The sequence below is a fragment of the Lathamus discolor genome, chromosome 3, assembly GCF_037157495.1.
Source record: "Lathamus discolor isolate bLatDis1 chromosome 3, bLatDis1.hap1, whole genome shotgun sequence".
In the NCBI taxonomy this organism is placed as follows: Eukaryota; Metazoa; Chordata; class Aves; order Psittaciformes; family Psittacidae; genus Lathamus; species Lathamus discolor.
The window spans coordinates 84,251,344-84,274,977 of NC_088886.1; the positions used below are offsets into that span (position 1 = coordinate 84,251,344).

A 23,634-nucleotide genomic window follows, 5' to 3' on the forward strand; every position below is an offset into this window, starting at 1 on the left:
ACTTGTCTTTTATTGTTACAACTTCTAACACTATTGTGCCTCTTTAGTCTATGGCATGAACATGAGGGATTACCACTGCATCTGAAATCACATACAAAATATCAAAGTAAGTTTGCATTATGCCAAGTTATTCCTACGTTTCTTGTTTTTCCTGAAAATCAGATCATGGATTAGTTTGACATTTTGATGTTAATTCAGAAGAAAGTGTTGCAGTGGACTGAAGCCATTTAACTAGCAGTTCTTCTGTTTTATGACATCATCCAAGTTTCAGAACTTTGGGTTTGTTCCCTATTGAAACATAAACTCCAAAACAGAAATTTTCCAGTAGTTTGGGCATGGTTTTATTTTACATGGCTAGTCATGGCTTGAATTAATCCAGTTTCCAAACTGGGCTCTTGTTCCCTCTCCCTGAACAGTATCTTCCTGTGGGCAGTTTCATTGAAACAGATTCATCTGTGGTGTAACTGAATTAAAATGTTCTGACTTATGCTGTATTTCAAGTGTAAGTCATTGGCTCAGCAGTACACAAAATCCAAAGGCAGCACAAATGCTGCCCCTAAGACTCAGTAGATTAGTGCTGGTGAGCATCAGTGGATGGATGTATCAGCAAGGCTTTAAATACTCACCTTGAAAGAGACAGCAATGACAGCAAACCGGTCCTTAGGAACTTGGAGCACCTTGGGCATCACTTGTTTTCTAACAGAGGCTACCAAGGGCTTGCATATCATGCAGTTTTAGAGAGAACAGAAGATACAAGGCAGCCCTCCCTCTATGAAGGTCATGGTCAGCAAAAGGGCCTTAAAGAGCTTCCAAACTCCCATCAATTCTCTCAGGAGGGGCAGAGCCCCTTTGAGTCCTCTCTTCAATCAGAAGAGCTTGTTGCACAAACTACTAGCAAGCAGGAGCCTCTCCCGCCTACTCACCCCCTGCCACATAGCTATGTCTGTGGCAATCCTCCATCCCTTCCTTTTCAGGTCTTACACATGTGGAGCTGTGGGTGAGCAGCAACAGCACCTCGTGGGCATCACAGCACTAACGCAAGTGGTGCAGGGAGCTGCTCAAAACTTTCCAGCTATTGCCTCCAGCTGCTGAATGCTGAGATGTGGCCACATTTCAGCAGAGGTCATTTATGTATCTTTCACTGCAACAATGGGGCTAGAAACATACTTTTACTCACCTAAAAAAAAATGTTAAAAAAATTCTCCATGCACCAGACCCCAAACGTCTGCCTGATCTGAGCTGTGCTATAGGCACCCACTGCTCTCCAGCAGGCTAAAGAGAAGTCTGTTTTGCTGCCAAAAGGGATAAAACTGTCCTTTACATATAGAAAAAAACCCTACCTCTTCGGGTTTCCAAAATACAGCCTTTGGCTTCATATTCCGGAAGCCAATTGGCAGCCACTAAGACCATTATCACAGTGAAGTTTAGAAAAGCATCCAAAATACCTCTGGCACTACTGCCATCTTTATTTACCGCAACTTTGATTGACCAATATTTATCAGCCGCTAATAAAGCTACTTTAGTCTTCATGGAATTCATAATAAACTGGAGGCTGGCAAAAAAAAAAAACAAACAACAAAAACAAAAGTCAACACCGATTTGTAAGAAAAATAGCAGTTTCAGTCATTAAAAAAGAAAAACCATCCATGCCCAGAAAAATCATTACAGCTGAACTTACATTACTAAAGGTTAGGCATGTGTCCTATAGTAATGACAGCTCTTTGTAAGGCACAAGCAGAAATGTGGCTGATACCAGTTCAGCTTAACTTAATATGACAGCAGAGCCCAACATTTTTTTTAAACAGGAGTTTATAGACATTCTTTTGTCTACATAAAATGTCACTCAGAAAATATTATCTGGAAGTGTCTTTAAGAATGCAAAGATCTGGTACCAGGATTATGAAAAAATAGGTGCTTGTATTTTCATTAGTTTCAGTACATAGAAATGTCATTTGAAATGTCCTTAAATTATGCCAGAACCTCGCAAATCTGCCTTCCATCAGCTGGATGAAAAATTGGCACTATTCTTCATTTCTCAGGATACATTAAACACCAGACTCTGCATTGCTAAGATCAAATGTTTTTACAAGCTATGAGCTGAAGCACCCCAGACACTGGGATGTTACCTACAAGTGACTTTTCTTGCCAGAGCAGCAAGGAGCCAGGCTGCTGCACCCACAGAGGATGCTGCTGGCGGCTGCTGCTTGATGGCCACCACTCCAGAAGTTCTGTATTGCTCCAGGACAGCCACAGTTGCCACCTTTCTTGGGACACCACTATAAGTAGCACATGGGCACAGGATGTATGTTAATGGTCGAGTGTGCTAATTAATCTGCCGGGGGGACAAGGGGAGTATCTGCTGCTGCGACTATTTGAGTAGATTTTGGGTTTACACATTTGCAAAGGGAAGTTGCAGGCACTTGGGTCTGGCTGGTTGCTCTCTGGTGGCATTCTCAACAGAACTGTGAACTCATGCAAGCTGCAAAGGAAAGCAGAAAACTACTGCAGCTTACCACATCTTATGCACTGGCATGCATAAGTGCTGCCAGGAGCTTATATTTCAACTTTCAAACATGTAGGATGAGACTTTCAAGAAAGCTCTGGCTCTACTCACATGGACAAACTCTGAGGAGAGGTCAAGATCAACCAAATTCTTGCAGCTACAACAGGAGCCAGTGACCTTAAGGGTTTGATTTTAAGTGCCAACATTTCTCTCAAATTTATATCTTACATTGCTTAAGCACACAGGGTCCCCTGAACATCTGAAAGCTTTTGGAAAACCAAGTCCTGTGATTTCCTGCTGCTCTCCATTCTGTGTACCATTTAATCAAGTCTATGTTATTTATTTTAAGAGTAAAACACACACAATGAAAACCACTGACACAGACTATAGGCAAAATAAATATTTTATTGGTTTAATATACACTTTTAAAGAAATCAGCCCTTGTGTGTCTTCCTAACACAATTTAAAAATCTTATAAACTTTCTCATATAATATTGTTATATTTGAAACTATTTTTGATTAAAGACCTTGACATAGCGTAAAGACTTTTAGTAGATGGAAATGGCAAAGGAGTAAAGACATTCCAAGCACAACAAAATGGGATATTACATATCCACTAAATGTCTATTTGACCACATAAAACCTCCAATGACTTCCAATTTGCTCCACTGGAACAAACGCATGTTCACCAGGCTAGCTGAAAATACACTCAGTGAGGGATGGGGAAGGAAAAGAGATTTTTTTCCATTTTCCCCATGATACAAGCAAGGTCGTTCATCCATTTTAGGTTGCACATTGTAATTGCTTTCAGATCAGTATTTTTTTTTTTTTTTTTTTTTGCATTTTGGTTAATATGAAGCAGAAGAGAACCTCTTTTGGTATGACTGACTGCAGTCAACACAAAGACAAAAAACAGTGCTTAAAATAAGGCACTTATCTATAGAGGGGTGGGCAAACTGTAAGGAAGCAAATACAATTAGTTAAAAAGTTCTTTTCTACACAGAGATAAGGCTTTCAGTGTCAGAACTTTAAGTAGTTTTAAGTAACCTCCTATCATTCTACCACTCTGCTAATAGTAACCGCGGCGAGAATTAACAGCAATTTTTACAACAGGATCATGTCCTTCTTTTGAAGTGGCACTAAGTAACAGCAGTGAAACCATTATTGGTTGTTTCAAGCTCTTAAAGTGGATCAGTTATTGCACAATAAATACCTCACAGAGGTCAGTGTTTGGGGGGGCTTTGTGTTGTGTGGGGGTTCGGGGGGGATTTTGGGGGAGGGCTTTTTTGTGGGTTTTTTCTTTTTGTTAAAAAAAAGCTAGGCTGAACACAAGTATGTTAGTTATAAATTGGTTACGTCTCGAAATCTTCAAGTTTCATGATGTATCATTAGACAAAGAAACTAGCTACACAAAAATTTACAACAGGGACATACAAATAAATACAAAACCTTTCAGAAAGGTACACATCATAGAACCAAGCATCGAGTACAGTAGCCTATCTCAGCAGCTTTAACATCTCCTGAAGCAAATATAACTTGACACTTTCGCCAGTGTATGCCGCCCCAAGCAGAATCCCACAGCATTTCGGACTACATCCAACCTTATGGAAAAGAAAAAGCAAGACAAATAGCTAAATTAGATTTTTAGAAGTCTGCTCTATATGCTTAAGTATGTATTTTGATCATAATTAATACCTAAGGCAGGCAAACTACAGAAATTCTCATGAATGATGCATTCGCATGCAAAGTTATCACAGAGCACGCTGAAACCAAAAATCAAAGACCACTGACAGCAGACAAACCAAACTATAAACCAGTTGATTTTGTGAAGCTATCCAGAATTATCAGTTTGTTCTATATTTAATGAACTTCAATTTTGATCACTTCTATTTCAAGAGGGAAAATGCAATCAAAGCAAGGTTTAAGATAACCATGATATTTCATACGATTAAAAAAAATAATAAATCAATCTGGCTCCCAAGCATTACCTGCGGTACCAGTTTCATGGCTGTGTATCTTGTTTTGCAGTTGCAGATCTGCTTTGGGGTGATACAGCTGCTAACAATCCACTTACTATTTCTCGTCTTATTTCACCAACAATAGATTCCTTTATCTGAAAGGGATTAGCCGAAGTTTTAAGGTCAGTAAGTTAAATAACCAAAGGATAAAACTAAAAGATAATGCAGATATGTTTGACATTATCAGCATATGAAAACACATACCATCACAATGTCAACTTTCAAAAAATGTAAATAGAAAACCACGAGAGGTTCTCTTGGAAAAAAATAAATAAGTCATTTTAAAGTTCTTTCTAATCATATAAATACAAACCAAATAGTTTAGTTTTTCCAGGTGGTAAATATATAAATGTATGTTTTACAGTTAGGATAACTAGTTTTATGTTAAGAAAAAAAAAGAATACATTTCAACTATGCAAAGTTCTGAAAATAGCATTTCAGGATATAAATGCCAAAAGCACCCCAAATGCACTGCTTTTTGCCATTAATCATTATCTCCTGAAATGAAGGCAGAACTGATCTGCCTCACAAATGGATTATGCAGTAGGAAAGGTCCAAGTCCATGAACATGAGATGCTGTTTTCATATAAATCAAAAGGAGACAAATCCTAATTACCTACTTTTAGCCACAAAGAGAACTTCAATAGCTGCTGACATCATCAGTTGGCCACTATGATATGTTCTATGCCAGCAAAGACTATTTTTCATTGGGTTGTGACAGGGCGTTTACCCATTAAGTTTTACATACAACAAACCTAGGCATTACTAATAGCAGGCACCTGAGTGTGGCTGAGGCTAGAACGAAGGAAGAACAGAGCACCAATAGCTACAGTAAAAGAAACAAATGAGAAAAGGATGCAAGAACATGTTCTGCTGGAAAGGAGCAGGGCATTACAAAGAAAAATACTGGCTGCTTGCAAGTGCAAGAAATCTTTGGCACCAAGACATATTCTGGATAGCCTTCATGAAGGACTAACAAGCCAGATGTGGCTTCAAGGACAGGCAAGGATGACAATGTGAGAGAGCGCAGCAGGGTATGGGCCTGAGCCTGGATGCTGGGATCACTCACAGAGGCCCTCATCAGCCCAGTTAAGCAATACAGTTTTCTTTTTCTTGTAAGTCTCCCCTTTTCCTGGTGCGTCAAAGGGATTAAGCAACAACGTCAGAAGGGTGGCAACAGCATTAGCAACAGGTTATTTATCCCTTGTTCTCACTGGCAAGTAATTCAATCCCTAGCCTATTAGTGGCAAAGCTCCTCGTTTCGTTACTGCTGTGCATCAAGCAGAAATTCAGAGACTGTAATCTTACTGGGAAACAGGTTTCCAGTCGGATTGCTGACTGATTAACTGACTAAGGAAAAGCCAGTGTGCAACAGGACCTAGTTTACCAACAGCCACAAGTCCTGAGGATGTCTATGCCAATACACACAGAGATATACAAAGGATGTCTTTAGAACCACTGTAAATGCAGTAAGGGCTGTGTGTTTTAGAAACAGACAGAGGGAAACCTGTCACACTGCACCCCAGCTGCTCAGCAGGTCACTGTCACGAGAGGTTCCTGCACTGCTCTCTCCACTTTTCTTCCCCAGTAACACATGGGGTGGGCCTGTGAGTACACCACAAAACAATCATTCTGCGCCCTTGTCTCACCAGATAGACAAAAATAAACCTTGCTTTCCAAAGAAAACTGATAAAAGCTTCCCAAATTAGCAAGTAAATGGTCAAGTATGACAGACAGCCTTATGGCAAGGTGGAGAGCGGAAGGGAAGCAGCTCATGTTCTATTCTCAGCTTTTTCAACAACTTCTGGCTTGACCTTGGTGAATTACTTGAGCCCTCCTATTCTCACCTTCCTGCCCAGAAAACAAGGCCACCCTCCACTGCTACTGCGTCCTCCCTCCTTTCCAGACACATCAAGGTAATTCCTGCATGGAGAGTGTGGCATCGATTCCTGCAGTGACTCAGTCCCATGTGTGTGTCATGACGATGGCCAATGTTTGCCTTTTTCATTATAAATGATTTAGGGCAAGGTGCACCTTCCATTTGCTCTGCAGAAGGCAGAGTCAGCTGGCAAGGCTTCTCTATACAAAAGACTGAAAGCAGTCAATGAACACTCTCCACTGGTATTTTTAGCAGCTGAATGAAAAATTGATCATTTGAAAGAGGAGAGAACCCACTCATTTATGGTACATATACTATGCTGATACAACACCAATATTCAGTATTGCGTTAGTAACACAGTACCACCTTCACGTATAGTTTTACTACAATAAACCAATGGTCTTAGATCTCCCTATGAAAGAATTATCTTTACTGTAATATTATGTTTCTGCTAAATAATGAACCGATTGTGAGTGAAGTGTGCCACAGTGGCAATTCTGAAGATGGGTGTTCTTCACCTAGTGATGGAAAATGGGCATAAGGCTTTCCACAGTCCTCATACATTTCCTATAATTGCAATAAAGATTTTCTATGCTATTTTCCTTCTTGTGCCACTTCTTCATGGCACCAGCTGGTGAGTTTTTACGCTCAAGATAGTAAGAGAAGGAATACAACGCCTGCACAAGGGAAGTATGAACAACCAACAGACATTTTTGATTGGTGCTGAGCTAACATAGATTTGAATGTCAAACAGAAAAGGGAAGATTCTCTATCAGACCATCTGTCCCATAAAGACCCATTACAGCCTCTTAAAACAGATGTTGACTGGAAAATCATAATTTTTTTAAAGTGTAACTTCATTAAATGTAATTCACAATGGAGAACTGTTGGGAAAAACAAAAACTGCAGTGCTCTTAAGCAGAAAGCTTTTTAAATGATCACATCTTTTAAACTGCAGAAGAGCAGAGTGAGAGGGCCTGGTGGCACTCCTAGCAACACTGTGACCCAAGAGCCAAGAACTAAGTGCTTCATGTGATACTCCAGCGGAGGTCAGGCTGTATTTTCATCAAAACAAGAGGGCCACTGTTTGGTGTTCTAACATTTCACGTTGTTGAATTCTTTTCTGTGGGAGTTAGTCCATTAACACTAGAGGTTAACACCATGGATTTTTTTAGTGCCAGCAAATAGTTACAGGTCAAAGCTCACTTGCATTACAACCCACCCAGGCATATTCTGAAACACTGTCTAACTCTTCTTTCCCCAGCACAAGGTCACACAGCTACAGAGAATGGGAGGAATAAGCTAGGGTTTAACATTCATGAGTGCATACATCAAGAATTCATTCTACCAGATTTCTTGCTTTTGCAAACGAAACTGGAATTCCTTTGCTAACAACAGGGCTACTTCAGGACAACACATTTCAATTTACGCTCTGTTTTAGCTCTTATGAAATTTAAAAGATTTTCCTAACCAGTATTTAAAAGCATATTCTAGATCTGGGAAAAACTACCAGGTGCTCTGAGACAATGCATCTTCACTCTGCCCTGTAAAACATCCCATGCTGAGAATCTTGAGGCGACCTGAAACAGGCTGACAATGAAGTTAAACTGAGGGACAATCTCTCTGTGTGCTCAAACATTTGCAAAGTGAGTCAAGCTCAGTTATTTGCTGACTACTCATCTTTGAATAGTAGCCTCTCAGTTCAGTGTGGATTCTTTCAGCATTACAATGCTCTCAGTGCCACACAACCCAAAGAACAATCTCCGTGTAAAAAAGTACACATCTTTATTTGCTATCAATTAGTGAAGTTAAAGAGAAACTTTCACACAGGCTAACCACAGAAAATATTGACTGAAATAACTCTGTACTTTGACTCCAGCTCCCTTTACTGTCTCTCTGCTTTTAGAGTACATTTGAATTACAGCTTTCTCCTTCCTCTCAGCTTCTCCTTTAGCAGGCCTCCACCATGACACCACTCATCTGACATGCGGGTTTTAACAGAAGGGCTGGACACAAATGCAATATCCTGGCTTCACTGCAAAGTCAACAGCAAAGTGCAAGGCATGAAAAATATCTCATGTGCAAGTCTTCTCTGAGCATTAGGCAAGGAACCCCTTTAAAAAGGCATGAAAGAAAAAAAAAAATGGACCAGAAATAAAATACTCCCAAATGTCCTAAATTCTGGCATCTCCAAAACAAGGCCTTTCCCAAGAAACCTTCCAACTTCAGTTACTTTAGAGAAGATGGCAACAGAAGGGTGGCAGAGGGGGGAGACATTTCAAAATTGAATGTTTGCCCCCCCCCCCCCTTATTTTGCTTTTAAAGTAGAGGTGTAAATTTGCAGCATCACAAGCTCCACTGTAAAGATCAGTGATGGCCAGAAGGTGTTCAGCTCCTAATGCTGACCACAGTAATGATGAGGTTGTTGGTCTGGTGGTACCTTGGTACCTTACCACGAACTGACTGTGGCACCTACCCTTCTTTCCACAGGATAATGCTGCATTCCATAACTCATGAGGCTATTTATTCAAAGCTGGCCTCCATTTCACCTCACTGCCAAACTTCATCCTCTTTTAACACCAGCAGTTCACTGATGGTTAATGCTTTTGGCTATGTATTATTTTTTGCACTCTCAGCTCTGGTTATTTACAGAGTTACCCAAAGGTAAACAAAGTAAGTATCTTTGTACGCTTCAAACCATTATCTTTCATTGGAACACTCCTTAGTAATGCTCTACTGCTTCCCAGTCTCACTGTGCAAGTGTAAAGCACCTACACAGTGAGTTGGCCAAGAAAACACTTCCACTTTGCAGAGAGAGCCACAGCAGAGTCTTGTGGTCAGATGGTGAGTAAAAGGATCTAGTACACTCTGTATCTTTCAGCACTGAAAGAACAGGGATGAAAGTGTGGCAAAAGATTCCTCTAGGATCACAGCTCCTGTTTTATCATGAGATGAGTGGCCTGCCTCTCATGTTTTAAAGACAAAACTAAGGCAAAGCTGGTTCCAGTTACTCACAGCCTCAATGAAAGCAGACCTGGATGACAGGCAGCATTACAGCCTAGCTTGTTCTACATTCCTGAGCATGACACCTCTCTTAGCCTTGAGTGGTTTACAACAGAGCCATACAAATGCTTCAAGGGCTGAGCTAAAGGCTAAGGGTCCAGTGACCCTTTGCTAAGGGCATTCTCCAGTGAAGGAGAGGGAATAAAACACACAGGTACTCAATCCCCATTTCTGTATTCACAGCAGACAGCTCGCACACTTTCTCACAGGCACTGCTTTTGAGAATAAGAAGGGGTTTTTGCTTCCTTTTCGCATTTATACTACTTGCCATAAGGCTTTCTGTCATGCCACTGATAAACCAAACATGCAGTTTTAGTCCTGTTTAGGAAAAATAAGCGAGCACCCTTCACTTTCATTGACTGCCAATGAAACTAGTCCAACAGCATTGGTCAACATCAGTCTTGAAGTCTGAAATAACTCCTCATCTGCCTTCAGCTTGCTTCACTTACACTCCTACCATCCTTAGTGGTTTGGGGTAGAGAGACTGGGAAAGTATTTTTAAAGTTACTACGGAGTTGTTTCAGAAACTTTATTTCATCAATCTGTCGTTTTAGCAAGCAAACACAGATTTTCACCAGGGAATCTGAAATACTGCTGTGTAACCAAGTAGTAGAGGTGGAAAATTCTTTCTCACCTAGACTTAGAGTAGCAACTAATAATTAATTTAGATGCTAACCACTATTACTGAAAAAAAACCTACTGCTTTGCACAAGAATACAACTGTAGCTTGAATATCCAGTGACAAGCTCTGAGCCTTCAGATGGAGCCCTCGCCCAGTGGCCAAGAGTTACAGATTTAGGTATTCAGTGTTCAAACATCCTAGATCGCAGCCCCTCCCTCCTCACCTCCCGTATGACTTGCTGCAGCTCCTCCTGCTCCACCGCTTTGTGGATTTCATCAGCTGAAGGCACGAGAGGGACTTTTTCAAGTTTTTGCTCCACCTCTGGCTTGGAGCCTGCAGGCTCCTCAGAGCTTTCCACCTGCTGTCCAGCACCTGCTCTCACTGGGGGAGTTGGTGTTAAGGCAACGGAAGCTCGGTATAACTTCTTGCTTTGACTCTTAGACTTTCCTGTAAATTCAGAGGATCCAGCGCCAGCTTTTCTACCTGTGTGACCGGAGCACACTGAAGAGGAATCAGAGTTTCCATGGGAGAATACAGACTCTGCACCCTCTGCTGGGAGAGTTTCCAGTCCAAGATCTCCCAGTCCTAAACCCAGTTCAGACTTCAGAAATGACTGCTCTCTAATGAGCTCGGAGACCTGAGGATTCAGAAAACAAATGGTCCTGAATAAGAATATAAAAAAGTCACATAGAGACGCAACTGTACTTTCCTGTTATTTATTCAATCACTTACTCATTACCTCCACGCAACAAATACAGCTATAAAATAAATACACGCTTTGCCTTTATGACTGCAACAAAGAGGATCATAAAAAGGAATGGGCTTTTTTATAAGCCAACATAAATACAGATTGTGGCAGTTCCCCAAGTCCCTGACTTTTGCAATATGGATGCATTCTGCCAGAGCCATTGACAGAGACACACGTAAAGGCTTGATTTTGTTTATCTTTGCACAAACAATTCAGGTTTGTTCTTTCTTTTCTGCAGTCTTTGAACTACTTGTTTTCAGCAGCATAAAATGCATAGAAAAAAACAAGACATAATTTTCCCTAGAAAACTCACCATGTAGCCATTGTATCAACTAAACAAACATCTTACTTTTACGTTTTCCTCTTAAAAACAAGTAAGATTTCACAGCTACTTACACCTATGGTTAAATTTTCTTAAGGGAAAATGCAGCTGTTCTCAACAGAACAACTCAAGTGTGCAAAGTATTTCCAAGATGATGTGTCAAATGAATCTCCTGAAACCTTTTTTAACAACTCCCTTCCTGGTTCTTTTTCTTAGTAAAGCATACAGCACACAACAGTTACTTACTGGTTCAATGACATTCAATGGAGAAGGGCATGATAGATTGTCAGCGCTTCTGCTTCCATACATACCCTGAAAAATTAAGGCAAGTTAATACACTGAGGATTTTTTTAGAGCTGTCAGAAGCTAATATAAACATGCAGTGTCTCAGACTGCTTTCTCTAAAAGCAGAAACTTGGAAACAGGAAGCAAAGCTGGTTGGAGAAAGTTTATTTCAGTCATTTTTAAAGCTGGCCCTCTTCTATAAAAGGATTTACAAATAAAGAGATATTTATATGGTTCAAAGAATGCAAGTTTGGCTTGGGATCACAGTAGAATAAAATTTTCCTGTTCTTGGGTTTCAATTTTTTTTCCCATGACAAAATACTGAAGAGGAAGATGTTGCCTGTGCCTCTGCTGCTTCTACAGAAGAGAACTGGACAAGAAAGAGGAATGAAACCCAGGAAGAACACGATACTTTTTTCCTGTGCTTCTTTTGTTTGTCTGATGACAGAATTCCAGTGGAAAAAAAAGGAATAGTCTTCCACTGAGTGAAAAAGAAGAGAAAGTTTATCAACATGCCACCAACAAACATATGCAAGTGTCTCTCTTATCCCCCTTCTTGTGCTTCTGGGGAGTGCTGGTGTGAGCAGAGCTTCTCTGACTGCTTGATGGGGAGCCACATGTTCATCTGAAGAAGCTACAAAAGGCAACGGAGGGGAAAAAATAATAAAGATGGCAACTGGATTTTCCTGGGTTATTTTGTTCCATGGATTGGCAGAAGTAAAGGGGAAGCACACCCCACTTCTTCAGAGAGAAACACTCTCATACATCATGAGATGCATTTTTCATCTCTCTGCCCTCATTGCACAAGTAAGAAAATCAGTGTAGGGGAGCTCCAGAAAGACCATCACCACCCCCCAAGGATTTTAGACATGACAACTACCTACCAAAACTGTGAAATTCAGGATCATGACAAGGTAAAAGAAGAGAGCACTGACAAAAGAGGTCTGAAATCTCAGACCTAAAAGCCCCAGAAGATATGTATGCCCCCTATTCACACATCTCTTCCCTGAGAAGAAACACTGACAAAATAAAAAACATATGTCCCCTGATAATACACAAGTCATCAATAGATTCTCCAGATATCATCCCACTGAAAGAGTCTTAACAGCTATGAGTTATTAGCATTACACCAAGAAAACATATAATGTTGCATAAGTAACACTTACTACATGTGTCTGAGGTCTGTAAGGTGAAGACATGTGCAGACTTCTCAACTGGTCCTCCAAAGCAAGCAGGCGTTCTTCTAACTGCATCTCTAACTCCTGTAGCTCCATGCGGACAGACTTTCTCAAGCTCTGTAGCTGATCTGCTTCATATCTATACCAAGTCCATCACAGAAAGAACAAGGGCATTCACTGCACTCAGCTGCACACCACAAAGGGGGAACTGAGCAGGACAGTCCCATGAGTAAAAGACTTCATACAAGGGAATTCAAAATGGAACACAGAAAATTCCTCTTTCACGGAAAAATAACGCCTAAATGGAGGACAAGTCTTTCTCCATTTATAGAAAATATATGTTACTTCATGGAGACAACTAAATAACATAATGTAACTGGATATCCTCCAAAAATTTTAGCTTCGAATGCTTAAATATATGCAAGCAGATGAAACTGGCATTTATAGATGTATCTAATCAAATCAAATTTAAAACCAGTAACAACAGCAATCACAGAGCAATGCAGCAATTGCATATTACTTCTCCTGCGTGGCCCTAGATTCTCACACAGTTCTAGCTACATTTTGGGCAGAACACCACTGTCTAAGAAGGCTAACTGATTTCAAACATGTTTACTTTTAAAGTGATTAGTCAAAATATGATTCAACTAAGTAAATTCATAAGCAGTTTTGAAAACTGTTCCAGATCAGCTGCTGCTGCGATTCATGGTGATTCCAAACACAAAGACACAGAATACGAATGCCATCTGTAGTGGCCACTCTAAGCTGGAAAAGCACCTGAATTCTACAGTGTTAATTCTTTCTACAAAGATGGAGGGGGTGGGATGCAAGCTGAAAATCTTTCAGGCTTTCTCCTCTGCCAATGTTTTGTGTTCATGCATCCTATGATAAAAGTCTTTAAAATCTAAAGCATTAAAATCACTTTGGAGAAACGAAGAAGACAAAAAATAATCATCAATTAATGAGAACTGGAGATTAGGAAAAACAAAGAAGAAAAAAACTTTAGAGTGAAGCAGTATAAAGAAAGGAAAAAATAAGTTTTTGGCAAAAAACTCAGCTCCAACCCTGCTCAAACTGAAACTAACAGATTACTTGCTCTGATTTCAGGCACAATGGCACACTACCCAAAGAGTATTTTCCCTCTTTAAGCCCATTTTACCTTTCTTCTTCTGTCATGTGCTGATAAACTGTTGTTTGTTGACGTAACATCGTCAGTTCCAGATCCATCATTTGTGTTCTGAATAAGTTTAGATTTCGCCTGACCACCTGTAGCTCCTGGAAAGTATTCTGAGGGTAAAAAGAAAAAAAGAAGAAGAAAAGGGCATTTAGTGACAATTGCCTGGATGTGCCCTTTCAGTCAAGAACCTCAGCAAATTCAGTATACTAGAGAGGCTGCATGTTGTGAACTCAAAGTAATTCAAGAAAACATTTTCAGATGTATCATAGAAGCAAACACGAGAAAGGATTTCCACACATTTAAAATAATTCCTTTTTAAACGTTATTTGCAGGATACAGACATCTGTTTCTCTTGAGAGCAAAGAGAGAGAACTGCCCAAAGTTAGCACAATATGTGGCACATTTAGAATGCTTCTTTGTATTTTATTTTGACTAAGTACCACTATGTGAACAAGATCACTTACTTCATAGAGAGGTAGAATGGATGATCTCTGAGCAGTGTAACCAGTGGCAGCAGAAAGGTCCTGACCCCTCATCACTGGGTACTAGGGAAGAAACAGACAATTTGAAATTGGAAAGTCAGCAACCTCCTTTATGAATTCATCTGCCCAAACATGCAGATACTCCAAAAGCAGCCACTGCTAAAACACGACCCTTCTGGCATCGTGATTTCTGCTATCTATTTAAATATTGTACTGGGACAAGGAAACCTTACAGAATGGCAGCGACAGCTCTTAGCTTGAAGCATGTGCACCAAAGCTGTGTAATGCAACTGTGCTGCAGGTGAAAAACCAAATTAATCCTGTCTGATGCATTAATTACGAATAAAAGCTAACTTTCTCCTGTACCAGGCATTTTATGCCTGAAAACTCAGTAGTCTCAATTGTCTTAGCTAATGATAAGAAGAACAACTCCAAAACCAGAACTAAGCAGATTAAATTGAGTCCCATTTTCAAATCACGATTATAGTCACACTTGTTCTGAGGTTCTGTTCAGCTCTTACTTTGTTTTCTTTTTCTGTTGCTGTTGATTTTGGTTTTTAATCTCACTATACTGCCTACATCCAAAGCCCCCTCTGTGCTAATGATATCTCATGAAAACAATTTCTATTTGCATTTGCACCAACATACAGAGTAACCAGACAAAATTATGGGGCAGCTACCTGTAGTGACATGGCAGAACAAAGAACAGTGGAAACAACAAAAACATGTACCTCTTCAGATGTGAAAAAGACAGCTTGTCCAATTTAATTTTGAGAGAATTCAAAGGTCTATTTACATGCCATGGAAAACTTGATCCATGATCATTCATCCAGAGGAGTTTTGCTCAAACATGATCACATCAAGGGGATGTTTTATTTTTCCTCTCCCAGTTTTCTCTGTTCCCTGTTCTATGAGGAATTTATCTACTCCTATTTATTCCTTCCTAAAATCAGAATCATGTATTTGAAATATCTCAAAATTTTCTTTAGCAGCCAATTATGCTGTATGCCAAACTCAATTCCAGTTGCAGGAAAAAGCAGCACTAGGGAATACATTTTCCTACAAACCTCTGCAATGAAAAGGACCAAGCCCCCAGAATGGAACTAAACAAAATATGCTAGAAGCAAAACAAGTGGGCTAGGAGATTTTATTATCCTCTCCCATACTATTTGGGTTTTTTTTAATTGAACGAGCTTGAGCATGAGTTTTGGATCTAATACAGACCCTTCTTCTTCAGCAGGTTTAATTACCATGGTATGCGCAGTACAAGTACTGTAGCACACTGTAACCTTACACAAATCAAGGCCACAACTGGTACACAGGAGGGAATTTTACAAAGAAGGATCAATTCTGTAAACACTCTCAGGCACACCATCCACTACCTTAAACCATAGCTGACTGCAGCTTTCCACTGCTGAGCTGGTCACAGTACCAAAGTTTGATCTGAGAAGCAGGGCCATCTGATATAACAAAATTCAGGCTGGACCAGCCTCTAATTTTTGACAAATGGCAAAACCCCAAAATAACAGGGGTTTAAAAAAGCCCACCACAGCCTCCAACCCGCAATAGGGTACAGGCAGGCCCATGCTTGTTCATGGGTAAAACCCACAGAAACTGTCAAAGCCCCACAACTGAATAGTCTTCATGTGCTCATATATAAGCAAGCAGAGTTTGCAACTGCCCTGCCCACGTAACCTCCTGCAGCAGCTTGCAGGCTGGATCATCACCTAGGAGAACAGCAGTACAGGGATGGCAGAGGAGGGAGAGCTGGCAATCAGGAGGGAAACAGCAGAAGGTGTGGCAGAAACCAGTAAGGGAAAAAAGTGTGCTTGCATTTTAAAACATTTCTTCTCTGAGTGACGAGACAGAAAATTTCACATGCTTTGACAAAACCGATTCTTAATAAACGACTGATGACATCAGGAATGTTTTGACTAGTGCCAGAGCCGAAAGCACAGAAAATTGGCAAGAAACAGCACAGAACATGTAGGGATCAATCAACACTGATATCATTAGTGAAGCCATGCAACTGGCAGTCAAAAAAACACCACATTTATATCAGTTGGATGGAAAGTATGTCAAAAGGAAGACAGAGGTCAAAGGACTGTCAATATGTATTTTCAAATCTAAAGCTAATGACCCTCACCTTAAAATAATAGCTTATAGAGTACACTGCTCCTCCCTCCCACCCAGGAATATCCATAAAGGTAAAAGAAATAAAAATCAATCTGGGTCAACTACAACAAAAAGAAATGCAAAAGTAGCAGAGCACTGGAAATAATAATTTGCCACTTCAAACAGAAGCTCTTAAAACGGTAGCAAATCAAACATGCACAAAATTTCATTCTTTTCGTGATCCATTGCACTATCAAAGGAATATTCATGTGGACATCTTGGCTCTGTTAAGGATAAAATAAGAATCCCGTTTGCCCAGGGGCAAAATTTAACTTCCTCATACCTGTGAGAGGTTCTGCAGAGAGTTTCTGATGTCATGTAGCACCCTGCGCAGCTGCATCTCCACAGTGGAGGGTGGGTTGATGGCATGAGATCGATGAGGAAATCCAACATGCCTTGGAGAGAAGGGACAGCTGAAGGGAGAAAAGAAGGTGCTGCAGGAAGAGCCAGAGATGCTTGGGATGCTGTGGGTGCTCAATGTCCTCACGTGCTCGCAGAGAGGTCTGTCCTGCCACTCAGCAGGGAGGGAATGGAGGGAACATGTTGACTGGGACATGTGTGCTGGCGTGTGCAGCGGGCAGCTCTGTACCCTGGCGGGATTGGGCTCCTCAGATGGCTCAGTCTGGGGCGTTTCTTTTTTGGAGGATGAAGGTGCAATAAACAGTGTGGATTTGCACACCGGCTGGCTGGAGGCTGCCTCACCCTCAGTTTTGTCATTCTCAGACATTGCTTTCTCGTCTTCCTCCACACGTGTGTACTTGTAGGTAAAGGAAGGAGGACTGCACAGAGTCTCTTTTCCTGGAGTTAACTGGACATTCACAGAGGACACCACTTTCACTGGATTCAGCAGTGCAGATGGGAGAGACTGAGACCGCCTCAGAGGATAGCCCGATTCAGCAAACCAGAGTCTCTGCTTTCTCAGGAGTTCTTTTGACTTCCCAGCCCTGGAATCAGACGTACTGACAATCCTCATCTCGGCTCTTTGCAAGGCAATATGAACCTTGTCCACAGATGATGTGGAGGAGCCACCACCTTCCAGAGATCCTATTGACTTGAGGATATGGTGTGTGTGGTACTGAGGAAACTCAGACACACTGCTTTCCTCCAACAGGTCCGATTGTTTTTGCTCACTGGAAATGTCTTCCTCTTTAGAACTGACCTCTCCTTGGACTGTCTCCAATAAATGAGATGACTTGCTTTCTCGCTCTTGCTTTTGCTCAGTTTCATAATCAACTATTTTTCTGTTTTCGCCCCTTCTGTTTTCAGAAGGTGACCCTACCTTTCGTCTCTCTACTTGAGAGATAATATCCTCCTCATCATCTTCATCATCTTCCTCATCATCATCTTCTTCCTCCTCAAACTTATTGAAACAGGGCAGTTCCTTGGCTATTGGTGTCCTCTGTTCCTCACTATGCGACGTCAGGGTTGTCTCACTGTCACAGCTGTCAGCACTGCTTCCCATGCCCTGCAAAGACTCCTGAACCTAGGAAAGACACAAGTCAGCAAAGGTGTGAACATACCGGAGACTCAACTACTGCTGTCTGAGGAGTTGGGCTAAGAATCCAAGTCCATACTCGTCAGGCACTATGGTAGGGAGCAGGGATAGTAATGCAGTTAGTATGCAAGAAAAACAGTGAAGGAGAACAAAGAAACCATAGTGTCAGATAAGTTAGAAGCATATTGAAGTATGGCACCAAAAGGAGACGTGGGGGGTTTCAATTAAAAGGAAAAAAAAAAAAAAAAAAAAGAAGAGCAAACTATTCATATATTTCTTTTATTTGACAATAAACTCTTTATTGCCAGAACAATAGAAATGGCAGCAGAGTAAAAAGAGTAAAATGCTAGTATTTTAGGTAGTGATAAGAAAGGGGTAGCAGAGTGGCAATACATAACATCTCCAATACATAAAGGTTCAGCCAGCGCTGAAACAAAGGGTGGTATTAGGGAATGCATATGGAGAAATGAGGAGAACTGTAGACTGTAGTGAAACTAGTACTACAGGACAACACCAAGAATGGGAAAACCAGTCTGCCCACATAGTTGTCCCATTTTAAGTCACCGAATTGTTTGAGATGCTGAATCTCATATTAGGCTGCTAATCTCTATTGAAGACTGCATCCTATACTATTACGCCCATCCTTCCCTCCCTTCACCTACTAACTTCTTCCCCTTTATATTCTAAATCACAGTTTAAATAGAGCACACGTATGAAGGAGCTGCTAATTTAATAGGTAACAAATGGCAGGAAAAGCATCTATAAGAAAAGAAAAAAAAATTCCATCTACTGATTGCACAGCATATTCATCAGGAGGGCCCGATTCACTGGTATGTTTAGAAGCGGACAACACATTTCAAAAGAATTTGTGGTATAAAGCACATTCTTGGAAGTTTACCATAGTTGACACGTGAAATGCAAATTTAGAGAAGCTTTCCCATCTAATTTCTGCAGCTCTCACTGTGATTAGAACACTAATTATTAGTTCCTTCTAGAGAGATTACTTATGGCATATGACAGGCAATAGTTCCTTCTCCAGCCATCTAGTAGATTTCAGTCATGAAGGTCATCTTCATAAGTTCATACTTGATGGTGCACTCACTGGCACAGCCACAAATTAGTATGAAAGACTGTGCAGGTTCAGACACTGACCCAAAAGACCCAAAAGAACACAATAGTGTAATGTCTAGGTGAAATTGCATGTGATACACGTAAGTATATCTGCATCTCTAATCCTGATCACCTTGTTCAATACCAGTCAGGCAAACAAAAGTTGGATGGAGAATTTTTCTAGCTTCTTTGGTAACATGCAAGTCCCCTGCAAAATATACCATCTCAATGCCAAAATCTCCCTTAGAAACCTTTATTATGGGTGTCAGAGATGAAAGGCAATATAGTTCCAGTTTTTGAGGTTTCTCCTGAGTTTCAGAGGAATGCTATAGCTGCTAGAGTCAATTATTAAACAGTAGATGGCACTAACTTACCATACTTTAAAGAAACAATATACACCCCTCTGTATCCCCTTCATCTTTTCACAGGCTTTCTTCACTAGCTGCCAAGTTCTCATTTCCACTATCTCATCATTCACCCCATACTTTTTTTTTAAAATTCAGCTCAACACTTGGTCTGAATAAAGCAGTGAAGAGAGCCTAGCAACTCCATGGCACAAATCTCGTGTAGTATCAATACATCTTTTCAAAACAGCATAACAGAAAGCAGAAAAATCTCATCCCTTTACAGCCAACACAAACTCCACCAGTCTCCAGTGAAGGAGCACTTAGCTGCAACACGCTTTTAAAGGACTCCTAGTCAGGTTGCAACCAGTATAAAGATTGGAAGTAAGCAGCTCTAATCTGAGTCACCCTCTAACATGCCTGCAAATTTCAGTGCAGTCCCAGTTTAGCAGTCCCAGTTTAGTAGATAACAGAACCAGTATCTCAGACTATTATGCTCATTATAGAGACTCAAGTTCATGATTACCTTTACTCACTGTCTTGGTCTTGGAAAGAATAAGCTGATGTTTAAGGAAGGCACAACGGCTATCGCCGTGTTGGCTTTCACTTTTGGTACTCAATTCAAAAACTAAACTGGAATGCATAAAACACCAGTACCAAAACAGAAAATGTTGATGGATGGGGAAGGTAGGAATCTCTTCCTATTAAGTGCCACACATTTTAAAATATTTGGTGTGTCACAATGAAAAAAAAAAAAAAGAAGATACAATGACATTAAAAAAGTTCTACAGCTGCAAACCACAGAAATGAAACTACTGGTGATAGGTGATATCCAGAATGTCATCTTTGTGTTCTTCTGGATGTGGTTTAGGCCCCTGACAGCTGACTGATGGCCTTGAGGCCAGGATCCAACTCAAGACTTTTCTCTGGCTGATTGACAGGCCAACTGAAACATGGCTATTACTGTGAATGTTTTAGGAGAGGCAAGAGAACACTTCTCCTAAATATAAGGGATAACGCTGTGCAGACATGTGCATTGGGCAGATACCTAAACACCATGCTAGAACAAAAGCCTCCCATTAGACATGCCGCCTCTGGTCAGTATCATGACAAGTTCTGGCACTGAGATCAAAGGAACTGGAACAAGAAAGAGTGTGGGAGCTCAGGATCGTCTAAACATTAGTATACTTTCACAGCAAAGTTAGTATGGAATTATTTTCACCTTTTGTCAGCTGCTAACTAAAAAAAAAAAAATAGAAAAATACGAAAAAAAAGTGGGAAAGCAAAAATGATACAAGAAGTTAAATGATCAGCAGAAAAGCTATAGTCTTTTATAACCTTAGTCTCTACCCACTGCAGTCGTGAGAGGAATGGACTATGATTCTGGAGCCTCAGTCAGTGAGAAATGATACACCAGAAATGGCAACCAGGACATTCTGAACTTAAGAGCTTATTCCAGGCCCAAGGATACCCAGATTATCCTACCAGAAAGGCTTTCAATTTTTAAGACAGTTCTTTAAGTGACTCAGCAGGTCCAGCTCTGAATATTAGAAGTTTTATAGAATCTAGACTGATAGTCATGATCTCAGGCAAGCATCAACATCCCTCCTGCCCTCCTCAGGTCCCTCCTGTCCCGTAATAATCAGTCATATTTCAAGCACAGTTTAAAAGCCTTACCTGAAGCTGATTAAATGGAGAACAATCTGTGGAGGAGTCCTCAGCGAAGCCGCTGCTGTCAGAGTGCTGACTGGCAGTCCGTAACAGCTGATCTGTTTAAAACACGAAAAACCCAACTACAATTACTTTTCAAATCACAACCTTCCAAGCCCAATTGTATTCAATACATGCTTTCCTTTTACATCAAAGTAACATTAAGTGAATAACACAATTCCTTTTCAAGTTCCACTTTGAACAATACAGAGAAACAACTTGTTTGTTTCAAGCAAAACCTCTTCTCATGCAAAGCCCTACTTGTGAAACTTCAAGCAGCAGTGGAAGAGGAATCATCTTATACATTTTTCTTTCCTGTGCTGTGTAAAAAAAACACCCCTTTGCAGATGTTGCCACTGATGGAGTTTTCCCTTCGCAAAACAGAGTCACTGGTTAAGTCACATGCAGGCAGTGGAAGAGGTGCTTTTGTATTGACACGTACAGATTCACCACCCCTCCTGACAACGGAGATAAAGGAGATCACTCGCCTCCTGCCAGCCTACACCACCCCATACACCCAGAGGAACAGCATCACATGAGCAAAGAGGGCGATGCGCAGAACTTTGCTAACTGCTAGAGATGGTCCTAGTGGACAAATACAAAACACCCTGACACATGAGCGGGCAATCTGCCAAAGCACACTCCCAGCACTTATTTTGTACACTCAAGATAAGATCCTCACGCTTCTTTTCTACTTACATTAGGTAAGTGCTAAAATAGCCTAAAGAGGTTCTAAAATCCTCAGTGCCACCCAGGAGTGGTTTCCCCTGGTGCAAGCACTATACTCACAGATCTGCTTTTCAAGAAGATCTTAGCAAGCTCTGCAGAACAGTACTGCATGTATGTTGCTTTCCAACAGACATAGGAGGCACCCACCAAGAGTGGGGTTTACCTTACAGCACCATAAGCACTTTGCTTAGCCAGATGGCAGTAAGGGCAACAACCATATCTCACCTCCAGTTCTCAGCAGAAGTGTAAAAGCTTGGAGATGGAATGCGGCTACAGTGGCCTGTAGCCCCCAGACCTCTGCCTCCTCCTCCTCCTCCTCATCACTGTGGGGCAAGAGCTCACTGTTGCCTTCTCAGAGGCTCAGTGCACATTTTTGCCCCACATTCCTTCAACCACTTAACTGTCATCACATAATTAATCCCAGTTCACAGCTCAATGCTTTGGAATGCATTATGAAAACTGTTTTGAAACTTGGATATTCAGAACTAATTTTTTTTAGTATTCCTTTTGACCAACATTTCACTAACACAGAAATAAAACCCTGCACAGGCCCAGAAGTTTGTGAACACCAGGAGGGGCAAAATGCCTCTGTATCAGCAATTTCACACAGCTTTTAGGGAGTGCCTTTCGAATTGTGCTGCTGTTCTGTTATCATGGCAGCCACAATATCCTGCGATGATAAAACAACTTTTCTACCTCAAGACAGACATCCCCACCCAGATTCCAGTAAAGACAATGGGAATTACTTCCCTGAGAACTGGACTAGCTCTTATTAACTGCCCAATATAATACGGCTGACAGAGCATGCCATCAACAGGTTGCCACTACAGCTGAGGCTTGTGGGAAGCTGCCACCTCCTCCAAGGTGAATAGTCTTGTACACAGTACGAAATTAAAAATCAGTGGTTTAGCATCTGCTATTTATGCACATGCTTTGACAGCATTACATGACAGATACTGCCAGTCAAGTGGTCAGTCTAGAGCAGAGGCATTCATACCTGCCTCATTGTCTTTATCCATGGCAAGAGACTAGCACAGCATGAAGAGATTCAAACTGCCTTGGTTACAGCCAAGGAGACATCACCTTAATACAGTCATCTCTTGCTTTCTGTGTTGCAGAACTGCTAGGATTATTATTTTTTTTACTGTTTTAAAGCAAAGAAGAGAAGACAACTTTTGTAAGTACAAGTGATCTTCTGCCATACTTTACCCTTGTCTCTTGCAAGTTCTCAGAGGTCTCCACTATAACACTATCATGTTAATGTAGTAACAACTTTTAAAGAATAGGAATCTCTACTACTTCAGTAATAAAATGACAAGGTTTGCCTCTGTAAAGATGAAATACCAAGTAGTACATTGGGATGTACTGATAAATAATGGTATCTACGCTCCTTGCCAACTATTGATCCAGATGTACAACCTGCTCTATGGCACCTGGACGTCTCTCAAGTTCAAGCAGACAAGGGGAAACTATATTTTGTAAAAAGGTCACTGCATGATGCCAATCCTGCAGCCCAAAGCTATTATCAACACTACATAGAGGAAGTCTTCTCCCACACTTCCCTTATTATGCTGTTTCTGACCTCGCCGTAGTTCAGAAGGAACCAGCCAAGATGAGCAAGATCAGAAGGAATAATCAAACTCACATCTCACTTCAACACAGCACAAATTAAAATGCCCCTTGGATCATTGTTTTAAGCTGTATAACAAAAATCAAAATCAAAATACGTTTGGGTACTGAATACATGCCAGAGAAATGTGGGTATTCAGAAATACAGCAAATAAGATGACAAAG

At 40.9% G+C, this 23,634-nt stretch overlaps 1 protein-coding gene across 2 annotated transcripts in view; it reads right to left on the bottom strand.

Annotated features, from left to right (window-relative positions):
• Window positions 1-2,888: 2,888 nt before the first annotated feature.
• Window positions 2,889-23,634, bottom strand: part of ITPRID2 (ITPR interacting domain containing 2) — a 41,826-nt gene continuing 21,080 nt past the window's right edge. For both annotated transcript variants that reach the window (XM_065670189.1, XM_065670190.1), the window contains exons 11-19: window positions 21,079-21,170; window positions 16,736-17,935; window positions 14,260-14,340; window positions 13,778-13,905; window positions 12,607-12,757; window positions 11,402-11,467; window positions 10,309-10,722; window positions 4,492-4,616; window positions 2,889-4,104 (exon numbers count right to left, since the gene is read on the bottom strand). In XM_065670189.1, the coding sequence (XP_065526261.1) occupies window positions 4,506-4,616; window positions 10,309-10,722; window positions 11,402-11,467; window positions 12,607-12,757; window positions 13,778-13,905; window positions 14,260-14,340; window positions 16,736-17,935; window positions 21,079-21,170 (2,243 nt within the window). In that variant the 3' untranslated portion in view covers window positions 2,889-4,104; window positions 4,492-4,505. The remainder of the gene's footprint in view (window positions 4,105-4,491; window positions 4,617-10,308; window positions 10,723-11,401; window positions 11,468-12,606; window positions 12,758-13,777; window positions 13,906-14,259; window positions 14,341-16,735; window positions 17,936-21,078; window positions 21,171-23,634) is intronic.